Source organism: Bos mutus, chromosome 4 (genome assembly GCF_027580195.1).
Source record: "Bos mutus isolate GX-2022 chromosome 4, NWIPB_WYAK_1.1, whole genome shotgun sequence".
In the NCBI taxonomy this organism is placed as follows: Eukaryota; Metazoa; Chordata; class Mammalia; order Artiodactyla; family Bovidae; genus Bos; species Bos mutus.
The window spans coordinates 74,553,546-74,575,012 of NC_091620.1; the positions used below are offsets into that span (position 1 = coordinate 74,553,546).

Consider the following 21,467-nt stretch of genomic DNA (forward strand, 5'->3'; position numbering starts at 1 on the left):
CAGAAATCGTTGGCTAACCAGTCTTCATCGACTTAAGCGTCACTATCCACTTAGTGCTCTAAACTGTTCTGTCCTCTGACGTCTTGTGGATGTAATTTCTTACACACCTAATTAGTAAAGTTTGATCACCTAATTAGTAAAGCTTCATGAAAGAGGTGAAGGTGATCAGTTTTCTCTTTTATCTTAGAACAGTGTTCTGCCTTCTACTCTAGAGAATGGATATTGAGATCAGAGGAGGTAAAATTGTGGCCATATGAAAAAGGAGCAGGGAATCAGGGTCAGTCAAGAAGAGAAAGTATTGTACTTAGAGAAAGATGACTGAATGAGACCTACCTCGTGTTGAAAAATACTGGTTGAGCCTGAGTAAGGTAAATGGGGCTTCCCAGGTGATGCAGTGGTAAAGAATCCACCTGCGAATGCAGGAGACGCAGGTTCAACCCCTGGGTTGGGAAAATCCCTTGAAGCAGGAAATGACAACCCAGGCAATTTTATTGCCTGGAAAATTCCATGGACAGAGACACCTCATGGACTATAGTCCGGGGGGTGCACGAAGAGTCAGATGTGACTGAGCACAAGGCACACACAACTATGATAAATAAACTCAAAAGTTTCCCATTATTGCTTGTATTTAGGAAAGTCACAGGAAGTATCATCTTCATTTTGTTAGTTGAAGGAATTTATGAGATTATTTAAGACCTATTATTGGATTTCTTTAAAGGCTGGCATGATTTTAGAATAAGCATATGTTAATGCAAATGAATAATCATTGCAATATACATAAATGCTAGGAAAATTCATTTGCTCTGGAAAAGTATTTGCAAAGTCTTACTCTGAAAGAATAGCATACAAATACTATAAATGTGTTGACACATACAAATTTGTGAAAGAACTGAAAGTGATTTAGAACTATGAAAGTAGTTTTATGTTTTAAGATGAGGGAATTATTTCTCTAAAGATAGAAACATATGTAACAATTATAAAAGAAACATTCATTTGCTTCTATTAAGTCCATTCATTTTATTGGGATAATAGAAATTAATTTTTGAATATTCTGTTGCCAAAAGTTTCGTACCCCCAATGTACAGATTATTAACATTATGTGGATTTACAGTTAACTCTCTGCCTCCTTGTTGTGTATTCTCAGTATTTATTCAGAAGACTGACATTCTTTTTCCTCTGTCACTGTAAAATAGATGGCTGCTACTTACTGCTCCCTGGAATCTAGTCCAAAAGTAAAAATGCAAAGTTACTTGTTTGCAAGTTTGTAATTATTAGCATGAAGTGAAGTCACTCAGTTGTGTCCGACTCTTTGCAACCCCATGGACTGTAGCCTCTCAGGCTCCTCCATCCATGGGATTTTCTAGGCAAGAGTGCTGGAGTGGATTGCCATTTCCTTCTCCAGGGGATCTTTCCAACCCAGGAATCGAACCCAGGTCTTCCACATTGCAGGCAGACGCTTTACCGTCTGAGCCACCAGGGAAGCCCATTATTAGCATAGACAAACCCAGTAATATGAGTCTGATTACATTTGAGATCTTTCTAGTTCTTGAATCCTATTACCAACACATAAAGGAGGTTGTAGGCTTTTTTTACATTTTATTTAATTTTTTAAATTAAAGTATAGTTAATGTATAATAATATATAAATTACAGGTGTCCAGTATAGTGATTCACAATTTTTAAAAGTTATACTCCATTTATAGTTACTGTGCTGCTGCTAAGTCACTTCAGTTGTGTCCGACTCTGTGCGACCCCATAGGTGGCAGCCCACCAGGCTCCCCATCCCTGGGATTCTCCAGGCAAGAACACTGGAGTGGGTTGCCATTTCCTTCTCCAATGCATGAAAGTGAAAGTGAAGTCACTCAGTTCTGTCCGACTCTTCGTGACCCCATGGACTTCAGCCTACCAGGCTTCTCCATCCATGGGATTCCCCAGGCAAGAGTACTGGAGTGGGGTGCCATTGCCTTCTCCATATAGTTACTGTAAAATATTGATTATATTCCCTGCGATGTATAGTATATCCTTATAGCATATTTTGTACTTAATAGTTCATTAACAGTTTTAATTTTTTAAACTTTTTGAATGGTTATGATGAAAATTAGGGATTCATTCATGAGTAGATGAAGTAAGTGGTCTTTTTTTTTCCTTTTCTGCATTATCTGAAAATAATAAATTGCTAGGAAAGTTGAATGATGGATTAAGAGAAAGTACGTGCATACTAAAAGTATTTCCATTTTTTTCTTGAAGAAAAATTGCCACACTGGCAAATGATGCATGTAGGTTTGATAGTCTCTGCTTGGAAATAAAAGTCTTTGATTTGAATTTTCTAAATTTAATAATTTTAGCTTAAAATACTTCTCATGGGGGACTTCCTGGGTGGTCCAGTGGCTAGAACTCTGTGCTCCGGTGAAGGAGACCTGGGTTCAATCCGTTGTCAGGGAGCTGGATCTGATACGCGCAACTGAAGATCTCATAGGCCACAACTAAGGCCCACTGCAACCAAATAAATAGAAATAAATAAATATTTGAAAAGTAATTCTCATATTTTAAGCTGAAAACTGTTTGATAGAATGCCTCTTAAAATTAGAAATAATAGAGACTTTTTGTAATACTCTATAATGAAAAACAGTCGGGGAAAATATATATATATATCTGAATCACTTTGCTATAAACTGAAACTAACACAATATTGTAAATCAGCTGTTCTTCTATATAAAGAAATTATAGATGCTTTTTCTGATAATAACAATATGAATGTACAATAAAAGCCCATTTAGTAATGTACCTTCAAAACCCCAGAAACTGTCTTTGGTGAGGAATGGAGGAGAGAGAAGTCTGTAATTACAATAAACATGCACAACAGCTGCTCAAAAATTACCCTTGTCTCTTTCAAACTGAAAGATGTTCTTTGGCCTCCGTTATCTCATTTTTAATATTGGAGGACATCTTTTGCCTCCTTCAGCCCCACCTCTGGGCAGAGTATACTGTACATAAATGACTAGAGGTGACTAGGTGGAAACGTCAATGAAGGAAAAAACAGTGTAGCCTAAGAGCAGACTATTAGCAAGAAACAGGCATCACCTATGTCAGACTTTATCATGAGGTTCGAAAGAAGACTTACTCCACCTTGTCAGTGCGATACAAAGATGTTGCATTGGGGTAAGGCGGGGGCGGCATAGGCATTGCAGAAAGAGACTCAAGAAAAAAAATAGAATTGCCTGGAAACTCAAAACTGGAGAGCAGGGTTTAGAATTACAAAGGCTGACTACAGTTAGAAAATAGTAAAGCAGACAGCCTAGAGGAATGTTCCCAAGATTCAGAAGGAGAGAATAAAAAGATGTCAGATTTCCCTAAAGAACGGGTCAGAATAAATGTAACAGAGGCAGTAATTGCAAATAAAGAAGAAAACTTACCTGATTTATAAAGAGCTGTGAGTTGAGTTTGAGAATATTTGTAGGCATGTGTGTGTGCATGCATGTGGGTTGTGTCCAACTCTTTGTGACTCCTTGGACTGTAGCCTGCCAGCCTCCTCTCTCCATGGAATTTTCCAGGCAAGAATACGGGAGTGGGTTGCCATTAGGGTTTACTCCTCAGCACACACTTGCATCTCAAAGGAGAACAGTGTGAGTTAGGCCGAGCTGCACAGCATCCGTTTTGCCAGCCAGGGTGGAAGAGCCCCGAGCGGTGACTAGAGAAGCTATGGTTTTCCCCAAGCACTGGCCGTGGGAAAAGCCAGTTCTCCCTTCCTGCAGTGCCCAACAATGGTGGGTCATCACACCTCTGAACTATCCTATATGATGTGATTGTTGTTCCTGGCTAGTAAGCTTCCAGGCCTAATAGTCAGACTCTTAGTTCCTGTGAGGTGCCTAATAACCTTCAGTAAATTTCCTTTTCTTCTTAAACCAGCTAGAAGGTGAAAATGTCTCCTCTTGAGTGTTAGTGGACAAACTGATAATACAGTTTTGTTTTGTTTTTTAACTGTAGCTCAAACAAAAGTGTATTTATCAAAGTTTCTGAACCCTTGCAATGTATACAAAAATCACTAAATATGCCATAAAAAGAAATATTGTTCAGAAATATTTATAACAGCCTCATTCACAGTGTCCAAAAACTGGAAGCCACCCAAATGTTCACCAACAGGATGATGGATAAGCAAACTGCTTATATTCATAACATAGAGTAGTGTTTAGCAGTTTTTTAAAAATTGCTGATATACATAAGGGAGTGAATCTTAAAACATTATGTGAGATACAAAGACATACTGTATGATTCCATTTAGATGAACTTCAAGAGCCTACAAACATAATCTCTCAGGAGAGAAATCAGAAGGGTAGTCCCAAGTGGTGGGGGTGGGACTTAACTGGAAAAGGGGGTAAAGGGGAACTCTGAGTGATGAAAACAATCTGTATTTTCCTTTGAGTGGTTGTTAAAAAACTGTATACAATTGTCACAACCTTTTGAACGGAGTACTTAAAATATGAACATTTTATTCTATGTAATAAAGTAGATCTGACTCAACAAACCAAAAAAAAAAAGACTTGAGTGTTTGTATATATACACTTGGAACTTGGACCTGGACAGAAATAAAAATTGTATTAATAGATGTGAGAGCAAGATCACTGACTATCAGAACAGACGTTTGGCAGCTAGAGCCCTACCATCAGGAAGTTCATTGCTTGCAAAGCTATCATGTTACCTTCCCCTCCCCCCACTCCCCCCCGTTTTTTTTTTTTTCCTGCACTGCAAGGCATGTAGCATCTTAGTCCTCTGATAAGGAATCGAACCCAGGTCCCTCGCAGTGGAAGCGTGGAATCTTAACCACTGGACCACCAGAGGATACCTCTGTTACCTTTTCTAAAGGAGAGAAAAGGAGAGAAAAGGAGAGAAAAAATAAAACATTCAATTCAGATATTTAAAAGAATATCACTGAGGAAAATGGACGGAAAAAAGTAGATAAAACAATATCTTAAAATGGATTTATAAGAAGGAAAAACATAGTAGAATACAAAAGGAATAGAAAGTGTTATAGAAAATATTTTTAACTGAGGCCACAGTTAAATGCAGGGAATTTGAAATTTTTGATAAAATTGGCTTTTTTTTGGAATTGAAAAAATTTAAAGAGTTACCCAGAATTATCTCCTGAAAATGTTTTAGGCCTAGGTGATTTCTTAAGTGAATTTTTTTTCAAATGCTTAAGGAATTGAAAATTCTCATGCTGAACATAAACTGTTTTAGGAACAATTCATTTTATGACCATGTAATCCTAGTATGAAAACCTGGCATTGAAAGGCAACATTATGGAAAAGTCAGTGAAAAGTTCTTGGTTGCCAGGGGTTGAGGGATTGAGGAGAGATGAATAGGTAGGGCGCAGAGGATTTGGGGGCAGTGAAAATACTCTGTATATTATGGTGGATACGTGTTGTCATGCATTCATCCAAACCCACAGAATGTCCACCACCAGGAGTGAAAACCATGGCCTTTAGGTGATTATGATGTGTCAGTGTAGGGTCATCAGTTGGAGCAAATAGTGGGCATTCCCTGCTAGTCCAGTGGTTAGGACTCAGCACCTTCATAGCCAGGGCCTGGGTTTGATCTCTGGTTAGGGAACTGAGATCCCACAAGCCACATGGTGCAGCCAAATTTGAAGGAAAAAAAAAAAAAAAAGCTAGATGAAAAAAAAATAACAAATGGACTGCTCTGGTGGGGGGAGCTGATAAGGAAGGGCGGAGGGTCTATAGATCTGTTAATCACCCTCTTAATTTTGTTGTGAATCTTAAAACTAATTAATTTTTAAAATGTGGCCAGAAAGGCTTTAAAAAAAAAACTACAAATATCATCCATGAATGTATTGAATAATACCAAAAACAGTTAATAGCAAAATGAATTCAACAATGTGTTAAAAGAATACTGCCAATGAATATTACTTTTAAGAAATATATTAACAAAGCTAAATCTGCTTATATTTTACACAATATTATCAATATATCAATGTGATATCCTAAGAAAGTGAAAGTACATACAGTACAATTTAATATTCACTCCTTTTTGATAAATAGAACTTTAAAAAGAAATATAATTAATTCCCACATATTTCAGATTTCACTGCCAACAAACTTTTAACTGTGTGATATTCTAAAAACCCATGAGGGAGTCTGCCAATGACTTTGACGCTATTTGGGAGTTTGGGTCAGTGAATTAAGATATTAAAGGAGAGAGAACTATTAGAAAGAAAGAAATATATTATTTGTAGGTAATATGTGAAAGTGAAAGTTGCTCAGTCATGTCCGACTCTTTGTGACCCCATGGACTATACGGTCCATGGACTTCTCTAGGCCAGAATACTGGAATGGGTAGCCTTTCCCTTCTCCAGGGGAGCTTCCCAACCCAGAGATCAAACCCAGGTCTCTCTCATTGCAGGCGGATTCTTTACCAGCTCAGTCAAAAGGGAAGCTGTAGGTAACAGGATCTACCTAAAAACTATAAGAGTTGAATTAAGTAGCCAAGTGCAAGAAAAATAAACAAAAATAATAGTTTCTGAAAGGTACCATCAAATATATTAGAAAGACAGAGTCATTTTAAAGATAATCCCGTGACAAGAATAGGTAGCCAGAAACAGACCTTGGTAAAATTTACTGAGATAAAGGAAGCCTCACAAATTAGTAGAGAAGGGAAGGATTATTAGATAATGTTAAAAGACTTTGAAAATTAAATAAGCTTTTCAATTTTGACCATAGAAGATACTCAGATAGAAACATATCAAACTTCTGAAGAATGAAGGACCTCCTTTATAAGTACTGGAATACAATATAAAGGAAATGATCAGTAAATATGAATTAATGAACTGAATGTTTTTTAAAAACACAAGAATGGTCACAGCAGCTGGGGAAAGCATTAGCATCAAACATGATGGATTAGGAGAGGCAGCATACAAGCACAGGCTCTGGAGTCAGGCTACCTGGATTGGAGCCTGATTTTGGCCAGGACTTTGGACACGTTGAATAGAGGTAAAGTAAGTGGTTATTTAACCTCCTTGTGCCTTATTTCCTCATCTGTAAAATGGAGAAACTAATAGTACTTTTCTCAGAGAGTTACTGAAAAGATTAATTGATAAATAGTGCTGGCACCTATTAAATGCTTAATGGATATTAACAGCTAGCCATTATTCACTGTAAAATGACTCACAAACTAAGAAGAAAAACTAAGATAGCTCTCTATTACTCCATAAGTAAGGGATGAAAGATAGAAACCACAAAAATTTTTTGATCTTGAGCACCAGTGATAATGATGTTTTAAACGATTGGATCCAGTGCTGTTGAGGTTGTGGTGAAAAGAATGTTAACATAGGGGTTGCAGTGGTATAACTTTTAGAAAGGGATTTGTTCATGTATTTCACTCACTGATATACCTCTCTAAGTATATACTGAGAAGAAAGAGTCATAAATATAAAAAAATATTTCTGTACAAAATGATTCATATTAAAATATAGTAGTGAAGAATTGGAAACAATCTATGGTAAATACTCAGTAGTAGGGAAATAGTTGAATAAGTTATGAAAAATCTACTTGAAATACTGTACTAAGTAGTTGTTAAAATTTTCTGAAGCGTTTGCAACTGCCTGGAAAATGGAACTGCTGTAATGCTTAGTTGAAAAAAATCACAACTTAAATTGGTATGTATAATATGATTATACATTTTTAAAGGTATATGCTTAAGGGGGAAAAAGTCTGTGTGGAAGTACACCAAAATATTAATGGCAGTTGTCTTTTTGGGTACTGGCACTTAGGCCAGTTCTTAAAGTTATTTCAGGGTTTCTCAGGTGGCCCAGTGGTAGTGAATCTGCCTGCCAATGTGGGAGACACAAGAGACTTGGGTTTCTGGATCAGGAAGATCCCCTGGAGGAGGAAATGGCAACCCACTCTAATAACCTTGCTGGAAAATCCCATGGACAGAGGAGCCTGGCAGGGTGCGGTCCATGGGGTTGCACAGAGTTGGACATGACTGAGCACACACACAGTATTTCTCTGTAATTTCTTTTTAATAAGCATATGTTTTACTATGGGAGAAAATATTTTTAAACTAATATTATGCTTTTAAAAATGGCTCTGCTTAACTGATCTTTTTTAATTTTGATGACTAAAAGGACAAGTTATCTAAATCTTTGTAGATAAAGCAATGGTTTTAAAACATCACCCGGACAAACGGAAAGCAGCTGGTGAACCAATAAAAGAAGGAGATAATGACTACTTCACTTGCATAACTAAAGGTAAGAAAGCGCGTTAAAGAGTTGGGAATTTTTGATAGTGAAGATTATTTATTGTTTAGATTGGGTTTCCTATGTATACTGCAGTTCATTTATACCATAACATTTAAAAACATTTTTAGTTAACATCTGGTTATTTGTGGTCATCTCCCCCAGAGCCTCACTTTATAAAGTGAGGTTCTCCCAACCAACGGCATCAGCAATACCAGAAATGCAGCTTGTCAGAAATGCAGAAGCTTTGGCCCTGCCCCAGACCTACTGAATCTGAATCTGCATTTTTAACAAGATCAGCAGGTGATTCTTACGAGAAGCTTATCCTGGAGTTACTTCATACAAGTGCTGTGTTTAAGGTTGAGACTACTAACATCTTTTTCAGTTTCAGACACTTTATGGAATTAAATTGTTCCTCAGATATTTTGCTTATTTAAATCAAGAAGTTGATTCTATCCTAGTCAAGGACCCACAGCTGTCAATGGCTATTTACATAGCCATATCCTCATAAGTAAATTAATAGAGGCAACCACCATTTCTAAATGTTTCCTTAAATGTGATTTTTAATTTTGATGCTAATTTTTTAAAAACTGTATACACACTTCTCAAACTTACTCTTCATTGGCTCACTCTTACACAGTGCTCAGGATGCCAAAGATCCTTTGATTTTTTTTTTAACAGCCTTGGGATCTAACAGTTAATTTTCTAGCTATTTCTTTTTCCTCAGTCATGCTTTCTTCAAGATTAAGTGTTTACTGTTCTGTCCTTTCTTTTCCAGAAGAGATACTTATAGAAGTTTTTAAGTCCAGTTGTAACCAGTAGTGCTCAAGCTATTATTGAAGTCCTCCCCTCCCCATAAGCACACACAACTTTTAAGTACAAAAAATTATTTTAAGGAAAAAAATGTAGTATTATGGTGATGTGACCTTTGATTTTTTTTTCTTCAGCTTATGAAATGCTATCTGATCCAGTGAAAAGACGAGCATTTAACAGTGTAGACCCTACTTTTGATAACTCAGTTCCTTCTAAAAGTGAAGCAAAGGACAATTTCTTCGAAGTGTTTTCCCCAGTGTTTGAAAGGAATTCCAGGTGAGTTCTGGCATCCCCTTGTGATCATAATGCTCTACTGGCTGGCTTCTTAATAGTTCCAAGTTTTGGTTTTTTTCCTCTGGTAATAGTTTGGTTCTCTTCTTCCTCCTCCTTTACAATATTGAGCTCCTCTGGTGAACTTACTATGATTGTTTATTTTATTCTCTAAACAGTTCTTCCTTCCTGTAGTTAAATTAACTCACAGGACATTTTTCTTTTAAATTTCCTTTGGGGGAAAGAACAGTGGTTGACTTTATGTAGTGTGATGCTGATACTTAGGTGACAGTGATTTCCCGTTTTCTCCTTCCCCTTTGTTAACAGGCACACTACCAACATTTGGTCAGTTTTCATTGAGGAAAAACTTTTATTCTATTTTTGAGCATCTGATTATCATAAGGTTCTCTGACAAAGGGTGAATTTATATTTAAGATTAAATCATATGTAATTTATTTAATTAAAATCAGTTTCAAATTGTGTGAACCAGTAATCTACATTTTTTTGCTTCCATCTGCACTGGAAGGTTTCCTCAGAGCACATCTTAGCTGTATATTGGAATCAGCTGGGGAGCTTGAACAGTTCCTGAAGCCTGGGTTCCACCTGGAGAAACTGTGATTTTAATTTAAGTGGTTTGGAATGCCTGTAGGTTTTTTAATGCTTGCAGGCGATTTTGATGGGTAGCTAAGTTTGGGAGAAGGCAATGGCAACGCATTCCAGTACTCTTGCCTGGAAAAATCCCATGGATGGAGGAGCCTAGTGGGCTACAGTCCATGGGGTTGCTAAAAGTCGGACACAACTGAGCGACTTCACTTTCACCTTTCACTTTTATGCATTGGAGAAGGAAATGGCAACCCACTCCAGTGTTCTTGCCTAGAGAATCCCAGGGATGGGGGAGCCTGGTGGGCTGCCGTCTATGTGGTCGCACAGAGTCGGACACGACTGAAGCAACTTAGCAGCAGCAGAAGCAGCTAAGTTTGAGAAGCACTTTGATTAGTGGTTTGATACAGTCTACTATTTCCTACGCCCTTCTCCTTACCTTTGTTTTGTGGTTTAAAAAAAAAAAATTAAGGTTGTAAAAAAAAATTAGTGTATTGTATTCATGTGTGTGTGGAACAGTGCATCAAGTTGGAAAAACAGGTCAACAGCAGTCTCAGGATCCATTCAGAGATGGTGGGTGAAGTGCTAAACTTACAAGTCTGATTAAGGGGGAGGTGATAGAGATGAGGAGGTGGAAATCTATTCCCTCCGAGGATTCACGTTTCTTAAAAGGCTCAGCCTGCAGGTCACTTCTGTACTGCCTGTACTGCAGGACTAAGTGAGCTTGAAACATGGTGCTAGAGTCTGTTTTTCCTGGCCATCCTGGCATCTTCCACAACCTTGTAATTTACAAAACTAAAGATAAGCTGAGAGTTAGAACACTGTTCCATTGTTTTCTTCTGCACCCCCATCCTCCCCTTGCCCTCCCTTTACTGCACCTGTATTGCTCATCACAGCACTCCTGATCCCTCTGCTCTGTCTCTTAGTCATGGAGGACGTAGGGCAGGGAGATTGTAAGGGACTGATAAAAACTTTTTTAACAAATCAGTTGTTGAACGTTTGTACAAAATGTTTTTAGCTTTTCCTTTTTTCAATATTTCAGGTGGTCAAATAAAAAAAATGTCCCTAAACTTGGTGATATGAATTCATCATTTGAAGATGTAGATGCATTTTATTCTTTCTGGTGAGTGAATACATTGTTTCTCCAGTGCTTTCATTTTTTAAGAAAAGCATTCAATAAGTACTTGATTGACTTTTATAAATTAATTGATAGGTGGGAAAATCACAGAACCTTCACTGAACAAAAGGAGGACTCTCTTAAGAAATCAAAATTTCCACAGAATGCTGTATTATCTTCTGTGTAATATTTAGGCTATTATGGTTGTTTTTTCAATCTCTATCAACCAGATTTCTAGATGTCAAGCACACTATAGCAATAAAAAAATGAAAACTAAGGAGTCATTTGAATTCAGTAAAAAATAATTTTTCATTTATTTTTTAAAGTTATTTGAATATATGACAAAGGAAGACTGCGGTCTCTAACTGGTTCATTAATTTTAATACATATTACTCATTTTCTACTTTTATATTATGTGTGCTATATTTTCTCATTAAGTATCTGGTAAATATGAAAATAAAATCACTGTAAAACAGAAACGACAAATTTAGCTCTGTCAGTTGTAGTTGCTCTTACCTTCGGAGAATACAAACCAGGTAAAGTGACCATTACTAGATGACCTTAAAACTTGACAAACTAGTGGAGGTGAAGGCAGGGACAACTTGTACCAAGTCCCAGTCAAGCGTAAAACCTGATATTCAGAAGAGATAGCAGGAAGCTGTATTTTGATTTAAGGCTGATAAGTATTTTAGACTTCCATTCCGAATACAGCATCATTTTAAAAAGAAGAAGAGAAAGACTTGAGTACAGTGTGATTTCAGTATCAGAAAAGAGGGGAGGGATCTATTAGACTCATCCACTTGTCATTAAAGTTTCTTAAAATTTAATGCTCCTAACTTAATTTTAAAAGGAAGATATTTTTCATTTGTTTAGGCTTGACTTTATTTTATTTCTATTTATATTAGGTATAATTTTGATTCTTGGAGAGAATTTTCTTATTTAGATGAAGAAGAAAAAGAAAAAGCAGAATGGTATGTATGTAAATCATTGATAAGACATTTATTTGGTTATTTGGTATTTGTTATGATATAAAAATGCACCATGTGTATTTTCTTTCACATTTTTCTGTGTATCCATTTTAAATAAGTTTTTTGATATTTTGAGATCCCATCTCACAAGTTAAGCTTAATAGTGCTAAATATGATTATGAAATTGTCAATAAAGCTCAAGTCAGCAAATTCTTTTTCTTCTGGTTGCTTAACTAGTTTTATTTATAAAGCATTAATTTTCTTATCATACCATCTATAAGCAATAGTTTGTTTCCAATATTTCCTATTTAATAGCCGTGACGAAAGGAGATGGATTGAAAAGCAGAACAGAGCAACAAGGGCCCAAAGGAAAAAAGAAGAAATGAACAGAATAAGAACATTAGTTGGTAAGTTTAACTAATGAATTTTTAGAGTTCTTTAATTAAATGTTTGACATTCAAAAGATTTAACTTTTTTTTGGTAGATAATGCATATAGCTGTGACCCAAGGATAAAAAAATTTAAGGAAGAGGAAAAAGCCAAGAAAGAAGCAGAAAAGAAAGCAAAAGCAGACGCAAAACGAAAGGAGCAAGAGGCTAAAGAGAAAGTAAGATGACATTTGATAAAGTTGGACTTTAAATGTTCATAATATTGTCAATCTTCAGATCTGTTTTAAACACTGTCAGTAGAGAACTAGGTGCTTCTATGAATGAATCATGACACTTAGCACAGTTGACAGAAGGATCTTCTTTACCACCAGATTCTTACTGGGCAAAAATATGAAGTCATATAATTTCTTAACACTACACTTATTTCTAATATGTCTGTTTTACATTTCTACAAATTTTTGTAGAACTTTACCATCTGCTTTTCCTTCAGTCTTTGATAAGTTGATGTTTACCTTTCTGTAATATAAGTTACTAAAAATTGTGTTTTTTTAGTAAGGTTATAGAGCATTTAAGAATTCTAATTTTATTACTAAATAATTTTATTAAAGCAAAGACAAGCTGAATTAGAAGCTGCTCGGTTAGCAAAGGAGAAAGAAGAAGAGGAAGTTAGACAACAAGCATTATTGGCAAAGAAGGAAAAAGATATCCAGAAAAAAGCCATTAAGAAGGAAAGGCAAAAACTTCGAAACTTATGCAAGGTACGTTGACTGACTGAACAAGCACTACATACAAGTAAATCAGATTTCTGTTTAAACTTAAAAATATTTCATTATGATAAAAATATAATTAAACTACTCTCTGCATTTTATCTCAAAACATAAATGTTTTAAAATTCACTTTTTAAAAATTTCACACATGCATATTCAGTATGCAACTCTGATAGGGTCGTGTTTTGTTTGTTTTTAAAATAACCATCTTGCCATTTTAAACCTTCAGAAAGAAAAAAGCTTATTATTTTAATACATGTCCCATATTCAGATCTTCTTGATTATCTTAACATCTTTTTATACTTGAATTGTTCAAATTAGGATCTAAATAAGAGCAACAGTGTCAGCTGTGTATCTCCTGGTTGTGTCTGTCACAGGTCCCCTACCATCACTATCTCGCCTCCTTCTCCCAGTTGGAGATATCAGATCATTTATTCTAAGAACGCACCACAAATTGGTTTTGTCTGGTTGCTTCTTTAATAGTGTAAATTAATTTTTATCACAGAAAAAGTTCTTTAAGAAGTTAAACATGGGTTGCTTTGAAGGATCTAAAAGCTTTCATTTTTGTCTAAATAAAGGGATATTATTTAGTTCAATGCTGGTAGTTTGTGTTCAAATAGATCTTACTAAAAATATTAACTAAAAAGGCCCAAAAGTTTTCAAATGTAGTTTTGTCCAAGAGACAGTCTTACGTTTTAAACTGGTAAAGTTAGAGGCCAGTATTATTTTATATCACACAGCATAAAATGGATAAATTAATGAAATTCCAAGCTAGAGATTGCCACACCATATACTACACCATTGTAGTTTAATTCAGCAAATATGTTCATGCTTACTATGTACAGAAAACTCTTTCATGTAACTGTCCAGAGGCTCCAGACACTAGAATATGTATTCTAATATATGGCATCTTAAATCTTCACTTAATAAAATTGAAATTAAAACTGCCCCATCACTAGGCTTTGAAAGGCATTTAATAAAAATACAATCTGTCTCTTCAGACTTTTGACAAGTGGAAAATCTAAATAGAAAAAATGAAATATTTCCCTCAGATTTCACCTAGAAAATTATATTGAGAAGAATGCAGTGTATTATAGTTACTGAGAACATGGGCTCAGGGCTAGCAGCTTAGATTTGAAGTCATTCTCTACTTCCTATGTCCTGGCTGTGGTTCTCAGGAGGTTCCCTCAACCTATTTGTGTCTCAATTTCCTCATTTTTACAGTAACTGAAATAATACCTAGAAAGAGTTATGAAGATGAGATCATTCACATGTAGCACTTGTTAGATTTGGCATAAGGAGAACTGAATCAAAAACTTTAAAAGTTAGTTAGAAAATAGAAAATTTAAAAAGTTCTTAGAGATGGTACATAAAAGAGGGTTAAAGTTCTGGCCTTTGGTAACTTTATATCATTGCTCCTTTCCAGCGTAAATTCTTTTATTCACTCATCAGATATCTGATAGGCACTAAGTATGTGCCAAGCAGTTACAACTGATGTTGATATAATGAAAACACAGTCTTTGCTTTCAGGAATCCACTAGTTAATGATGGAGAATGACAAGAAAACAGGCAATTGAAATACTTCAACATGAATACCAGGTTGAAAAAGTACCAAACAGGTGGTTAAGGAAGGATATTTGAATCTAGTGGGATTTAGTCAGGTGAAGCAGTGTATATATGGGATTAGATGAGAGAGATCAAGGAGCACTGACACATCCATACAAGAGGTTTGATGAACCACAGGTAGCTGAAGGAGAGGTTGGGTCTTAAAGGCCATTGTTAGTCTAAATCTGACCTGAGTCAGTTTTGCTCAGGATGCCAAGAGAACACAAGAGGCCAAGAGACAAAAGTCTTTTGCATAATCCAGGTGAGAGGCTGGGCCTTAAACTGGTAGAGATGGTGGAAACAGACAAAGGTAGATGACATGAACCAACGTTTAGGAGGTAAGATCTGCTGTTGCCTGTTGGGTATCAATACTGATTCTAAGTTGGAGGAAGTATAAGGGTTAATACATGTTCTGGTTTCTTGAGTGGAATATTAGATGGTTTATAATATTACTCAGTGAAATAGAAAACAAAGGAAGAGGAAACGGGTTAGGAAAAATTATTTCAGTTTCGGGCATGCTTAGATGAAGATACTCAGTAGGTGATTTTGAGGTACAAGTCTGATGTTTAGCAGGATCATCACAGAGTCATCCACATGTCAGTGGAGAGTAGATGAGACTCCCAGGGAGAAAGAATAAAGAAGTACAGAGATCAGACCCTGGCAATCACCAATACTTAAGGTATGGATACAGGAGCACTGATGTTAATGATAACACAGTCTTTGCTTTCAAGATCCACTAGTTAATGATGGAGAATGATAAGAAAACAGGCAATTGAAATACTTAAAGATGAGTACTAGGTTGAGAAAGTACCAAACAGGTGGTGTTAAGGAAGAAAGTGAAAGTGAAGTCGCTCAGTTGTGTCCAACTCTTTGCAACTCCATGGGCTATAGCCTACCAGGCTTCTCCGTCCATGGGATTTTCCAGGCAAGAATACTGGAGTGGGTTGCCATTTGAAGGGAGGGAACAAACAACAGGGAGGAAACACAGTCCCGCCCATCAACAGAAAATTGGATTAAAAATTGACTGAGCATAGCCCCGCCCATCAGAACCAGACCCAGTTGTCTCCCCCTGCCCTGCCCCAAGTCAGTCTCCTGTCAGAAAGCTTTCTTCGTAAGCCTCTTATCCTTATTCACCAGAGGGAAGACAGAATAAAAACCATGATCACAGAAAATTAACCAAACTGATCACATGGACCATGGCCTTGTCTAACTCAGTGAAACTATGAGCCATGCCTTGTAGGGGCAACCAAGATGGACACGTCATGATGGAGAGTTCTAACAAAACGTGTTCCACTGGAGAAGGGAGTGGCAAACCACTTCAGTGTTCTTGCCTTGAGAAGCCCATGAACGATATGAAAAGGCAAAAAGATACCACCCTGAAAGATGAACTCCCCAGGTCAGTAGGTGCCCAATATGCTACTGGAGAAGAGCAGAGAAATAACTCCAGAAAGACTGAAGAGATAGAGCCAAAGCGAAAAAACACCACCCAGTTGTGGATGTGACTGGTGTTGGAAGTAAAGTCCGATGCAGTAAAGAACAATACTGCATAGGAACCTGGAATGTTAGGTTCATGAATTAAGGTAGATTGAAAGTGGTCAAACAAGAGATGGCAAGAGTGAATGTCAACATTTTAGGAATCAGTGAACTAAATAAAATGGATGGGAAAGGGTGAATTTAATTCAGGTGACTATTATATCTACTGCTGTGGGCAAGAATCCCTTAGAAGAAATAGACTAACCCTCACAGTCATAGTCAACAAAAGAGACCAAAATGCAGTACTTGGGTTCAGTCTCAAAAATGACAGAATGATCTCTGTTTCCAAGGCAAACCATTCAGTATCACAGTAATCTAAGTCTAAGCCCCAACCGCTAATGCCAAAGAATCTAAAGTTTAACAGTTCTATGATGACTTACAAGAGCTTCTAGAGCTAACATCCAAAAAAGATGGCCTTTGCATCATAGGGAACTGAAATACAAAAGTAGGAAGTCAAGAGGTACCTGAAGTGCCAGGCAAGTTTGGCCTTGGAGTACAAAATGAAGCAGGGCAAAGGCTAACAGAGTTTTGCCAAGAGAATGCACTGGTCATAGCAAACACTATCTTCCAACAACACAAGAGACATCTCTACACATGTACATAACCATATGGTCAATACCAAAATCAGATTGATTATATTCCTTGCAGCCGAAGATGGAGAAGGTCTATATGGTCAGTGAAAAAAAGACTCAGAGCTGACTGTGGATCAGATCATGAATTCCTTATTGCACAATTCACACTTAAATGGAGAAGGAAATGGCAACCCACTCCAGTATTCTTGCCTGGAGAATCCCACAGACAGAGGAACCTGGTGAGCTATAGTCCATGGGATCACGAAGAGTCAGACACGACTGAGCAGCTGTACACACACAGGGAAAACCACTAGACCATTCAGGTATGATCTAAATCAAATCCTTTACGATTATACAGTGGATGTGACAAATAGATTCAAGGGATTAGATCTGATAGAGTGCCTGAAGAACTATGGACAGAGAGGTTCATAACATTGTACAGAAAGCAGTGATCAGGACCATCCCCAAGAAAAAGAAAAGGTAAAATGGTTGTCTGAGGAGGCCTTACAAATAGCTGAGAAAAGAAGAGAAGCGAAAGGCAAAGGGGAAAAGGAAAGATATACCCATCTGAATGCAGAGTTCTAAACAGCAAGGAGAGATAAGAAAGCCTTCCTTAGTGATCAATGCAAAGAAAGAGAGGAAAACAATAGAATGGGAAAGACTAGAGATCTCTTCAAGAAAATTAGAGATACCAAGGAAACACTTCATGCAAAGATGGGCACAATAAAGGACAGAAACGGTATGGACCTAAGGGAAGCAGAAGATATTAAGAAAAGTGGCAAAAATACACAGAAGTATACAAAAAAGATCTTCATGACCCAGATAATCACTATAGTGTGATCACTCACCTAGAGCCAGACATCCTGGAAAGTGAAGTCAAGTGGCCTTAGGAAGCATCACTACGAACAAAGCTAGTGTAGGTGATGGATTTCCAGCTGAGCTATTTTAAATCCTAAAAGATGATGCTGTGAAAGTGCTGCACTCAATATGCCAGCAAATTTGGAAAACTCAGCAGTGGCCACAGGACTGGAAAAGGCCAGTTTTCATTTCAATCCCAAAGAAAGGCAGTGCGAAAGAATGTTCAAACAACCACACAACTGCACTCATCTCACACGCTAGCAAAGTAATGCTCCAAATTCTCCAAGCGATGCTACAACGGAACATGAACCAAGAACTTCCAGATGTTCAAGCTGGATTTAGAAAAGGCAGAGGAACCAAAGATCAAATTGCCAACATCTGTTGGATCATAGAAAAAGCAAGAGAGTTCCAGAAAGACATCTACTTCTGTTTACTGACTATGCCAAAGCCCTTGACGGTGTGGATCACAGCAAACTGGAACATTCTTAAAAGAGATGGGAATACCAGACCATCTTACCTGCCTCCTGAGAAAACGGCATGCAGGTCAAGAAGCAATAGTTAGAACCAGACATGGAACAACAGACCTGGTTCCAAATTGGGAAAGGAGTACATCAAGGCTATATATTGTCACCTTGCTTATTTAAGTTATATGCGGAGTACGTCATGCAAAATGCCAGGCTGGGTGAAGCACAAGCTGGAATCAAGATTGCCAGGAGAAATACCAATAACTGACATATGCAGATGATACCACTCTTAAGGGAGAAAGCCAAGAGGAACTGAAGAGCCTCTTGATGAAAATGAAAGAGGAGAGTGAAAAAGTTGGCTTAAAACTCAGCATTCAGATCATGGCATCCAGTCTCATTACTTCATGGCAAATAGATAGGGAAACAACGGAAACAGTGACAGACTTTATTTTCTTGGGCTCCAAAATCACTGCAGATGGTGATTGCAGCCATGAAATTAAAAGATGCTTGCTCCTTGGAAAAAAAGCTATGACCAACTTAGACAGCATATTAAAATGCAGAAACATATCTTCCACGTGGTCTAAAACCACATTAATAAGAGACCTCCTAGAAGCCAGGGATCTTCTAGAGTTTACAGACTTACTTATACTGTCAGATATTTTAGGTGAAAAGAACCTTTCAGGTAGACTGATGTCATTTTTGGGAGTTGAGGCATCAAATTGTTTTACAGATAAAAATGGGAAGGGAGATGTGTTGAATGGGTTTGTGCTTGAAGTATCTTTAAAAGTATGTTCATCTTCATCATCTGAATCAATTCGTCTGGCTTTTCTTCTGATTTTCACATTAACTACTTCTGGCTCATCATCTTCCTCAGAAAGATCCACACTGAGACATGCTTTGCTATGCACTGACTCTGCTCTGGAATTAGCTGCAGAGCCACACAAGCTATTTTCTTTCTCCACATGCTCCAAAAACTGACTGGAAAGATTTTGTCCATTGTCTGCAGAGTCTTCCAAGAACTCTGTAAACTTCATAGAACTATGTTATTTCTAGAGAAGTTTTTGTAACATTACTCTGGCCATTTTAAATTTTACTCTGAGAATGTCAATTTTGTATACCACAGTCCAGATATTAATAATATTAAAGTTACTTTTCTCAAGCAAAAAAATAAAATGCAGAAACATTACTTTGCCAGCAAAGGTCCATCTAGTCAAAGCTATGATTTTTCCAGTAGTCACGTTTGGTTGTGAGAGTTGGACTATAAAGAAAGCTGAGCGCCAAAGAATTGATGCTTTTGAACTGTGGTGTTGGAGAAGACTCTTGAGAGTCCTTTGGACTGCAAGGAGATCCAACCAGTCAATCCTAAAGGAAATCAGTCCTGAATGTTCATTGGAAGGACAGACGCTGAGGCTGAAGCTCCAATACTTCAGCCACCTGATACGAAGAACTGACTCATTGGGAAAGGCCCTGATGCTGGGAAGGACTGAAGGCAGGAGGAGAAGGGGACAACAGAGGATGAGATGGTTGGATGGCATCACCAATTTGATGGACATGAGTTGAGTAAGGTCCAGGAGTTGGTGATCGACAGGGAAGCCTGGCGTGCTGCAGTCCATGAGGTCACAGAGAGTTGTACATGACTAAGTGACTGAACTGAGAGGAAGCGGAAGCCTAGGGAAGTGTCCCAGTAAAAGAAGCGTTGGAACCTTAGCACCAGGTTGCATGGAGTAAGGGAGCAAGGAAAAGCGAGGAATGGGAGATTTGTCAGCGGCAGTTTAAAGAAGCATGAGAAGTACTTTCCGATTCTTGTTCATCCAGGCACATCATGACATTCCATTCTAGGTATCATCTCTAGTCAACAGGTGTTGCTGGCCTTCCTATTTCTTAACACATTATTTTTTTATAGTTTGGCGCACACACTAGATAGAACAGGTAGCCTAACAAAGGGATTTTGTTGTAAAGAGTTTCTTGATTCTTCAGTGGTTCTGTGGGGAATCATTGTTTTATAACATCCAGAGGTCCTCTGCACCATCACGTTTCTGTTTTGCTCCATCCTTGCTGATGCCGCTTTATTGCTGGCTGGCCAGGGAGAGCCTTGGGAGGTGCCCTGGGAATGTCGTCGGTGGTGGTCAGAAGGCAATATGTTCAACCTAAGAAGTTCTCAAAAACTTCAAGCTTTGTAATTGTGTTTATGGATGTCTTGAGTGCCAGTAGATAGAAGATGAAAATGTTTGTGTTTTTCCTTCTAGACCTGGAATCACTTTTCTGACAGTGAGGCAGAACGTGTTAAAATGATGGAAGAAGTGGAAAAACTTTGTGATCGGCTTGAATTAGCAAGGTATAACTACAGAGCTGCTGTTGAAGTCTTCTCTTGGGCTTGGGATAAAGTTTCATCCCCTTTTTTCTTTTAAGTTTACAGTGCTTGAATGAAACACTCACATCTTCTACTAAAGAAGTAGGAAAGGCTGCTCTGGAGAAACAGGTAATCATATCACTTCTACCTGTATTTAGCACTTAATTCTGCCTCAGTACTGCTTTCACCTCAGTATTTCCCCACCTAACATGGAAGTTACTGTAGGGGCAGAAAGTGTCTCATTTCTGTTTGGGTTGATGTAAACTGGATTTAAGTATTTATGCTTATTATCATATATATTTGTTTGATTTGTGGTTATCTAGCACATTAATCTGGAGAAGGAAATGGCAACCCACTCCAGTATTCTTGCCTGGAGAATCCCAGGGACGGGGGAGCCTGGTGGGCTGCCATCTATGGGGTCACACAGAGTCGGGCACGACTGAAGTGACTTAGCAGCAGCAGCAGCACATTAATCATAGATTTTTCAGAATCACTGTTAAAAAAAAATTGTGTTAATTCCTTGAGCAAATTTTTGTAGGATAATAACATTTAGAACCAAAAGAGATTTTTATTCTGTCTAGTCTACACCTTTTATTTTACAGATGAGGAAACAGGCCCAGAAATTCAATTCAGTGCAACAAGTGTTAGTACCTGCTATATATAACCCTGTGCCTAGGTGATGTGGAGAAAGTCTTAGGCTATTTATTTTTGCCACAAAGTTCAGGAACAGTTACACTAAAGAGAAAAGGCCTAAGGATCAAAAGATGCAGGACACCCAGTAAATACTGTCTGTAGCTTAGAGAGGAGGTGCCAACACTAGGTTGGAGTGCTCAGGGAAGCTCAGTGAAGGGTTTGAGCCAGTTTTGAAGGACGACATTGTTAAGTGAAGGTCAGGGGAGCAGCATGAACCAT

General features: G+C 37.6%; 1 protein-coding gene across 3 annotated transcripts in view; it reads left to right on the forward strand.

The window, feature by feature from the left end:
* Nucleotides 1-21,467, forward strand: part of DNAJC2 (DnaJ heat shock protein family (Hsp40) member C2) — a 37,796-nt gene that overhangs the window by 9,193 nt on the left and 7,136 nt on the right. For all 3 annotated transcript variants that reach the window (XM_070369660.1, XM_005895249.3, XM_070369661.1), the window contains exons 5-13: nt 8,164-8,262; nt 9,198-9,339; nt 10,976-11,056; nt 11,956-12,021; nt 12,334-12,425; nt 12,503-12,624; nt 13,015-13,164; nt 20,452-20,540; nt 20,615-20,684. In XM_070369660.1, coding sequence (XP_070225761.1) covers nt 8,164-8,262; nt 9,198-9,339; nt 10,976-11,056; nt 11,956-12,021; nt 12,334-12,425; nt 12,503-12,624; nt 13,015-13,164; nt 20,452-20,540; nt 20,615-20,684 — 911 coding nt within the window. The remainder of the gene's footprint in view (nt 1-8,163; nt 8,263-9,197; nt 9,340-10,975; nt 11,057-11,955; nt 12,022-12,333; nt 12,426-12,502; nt 12,625-13,014; nt 13,165-20,451; nt 20,541-20,614; nt 20,685-21,467) is intronic.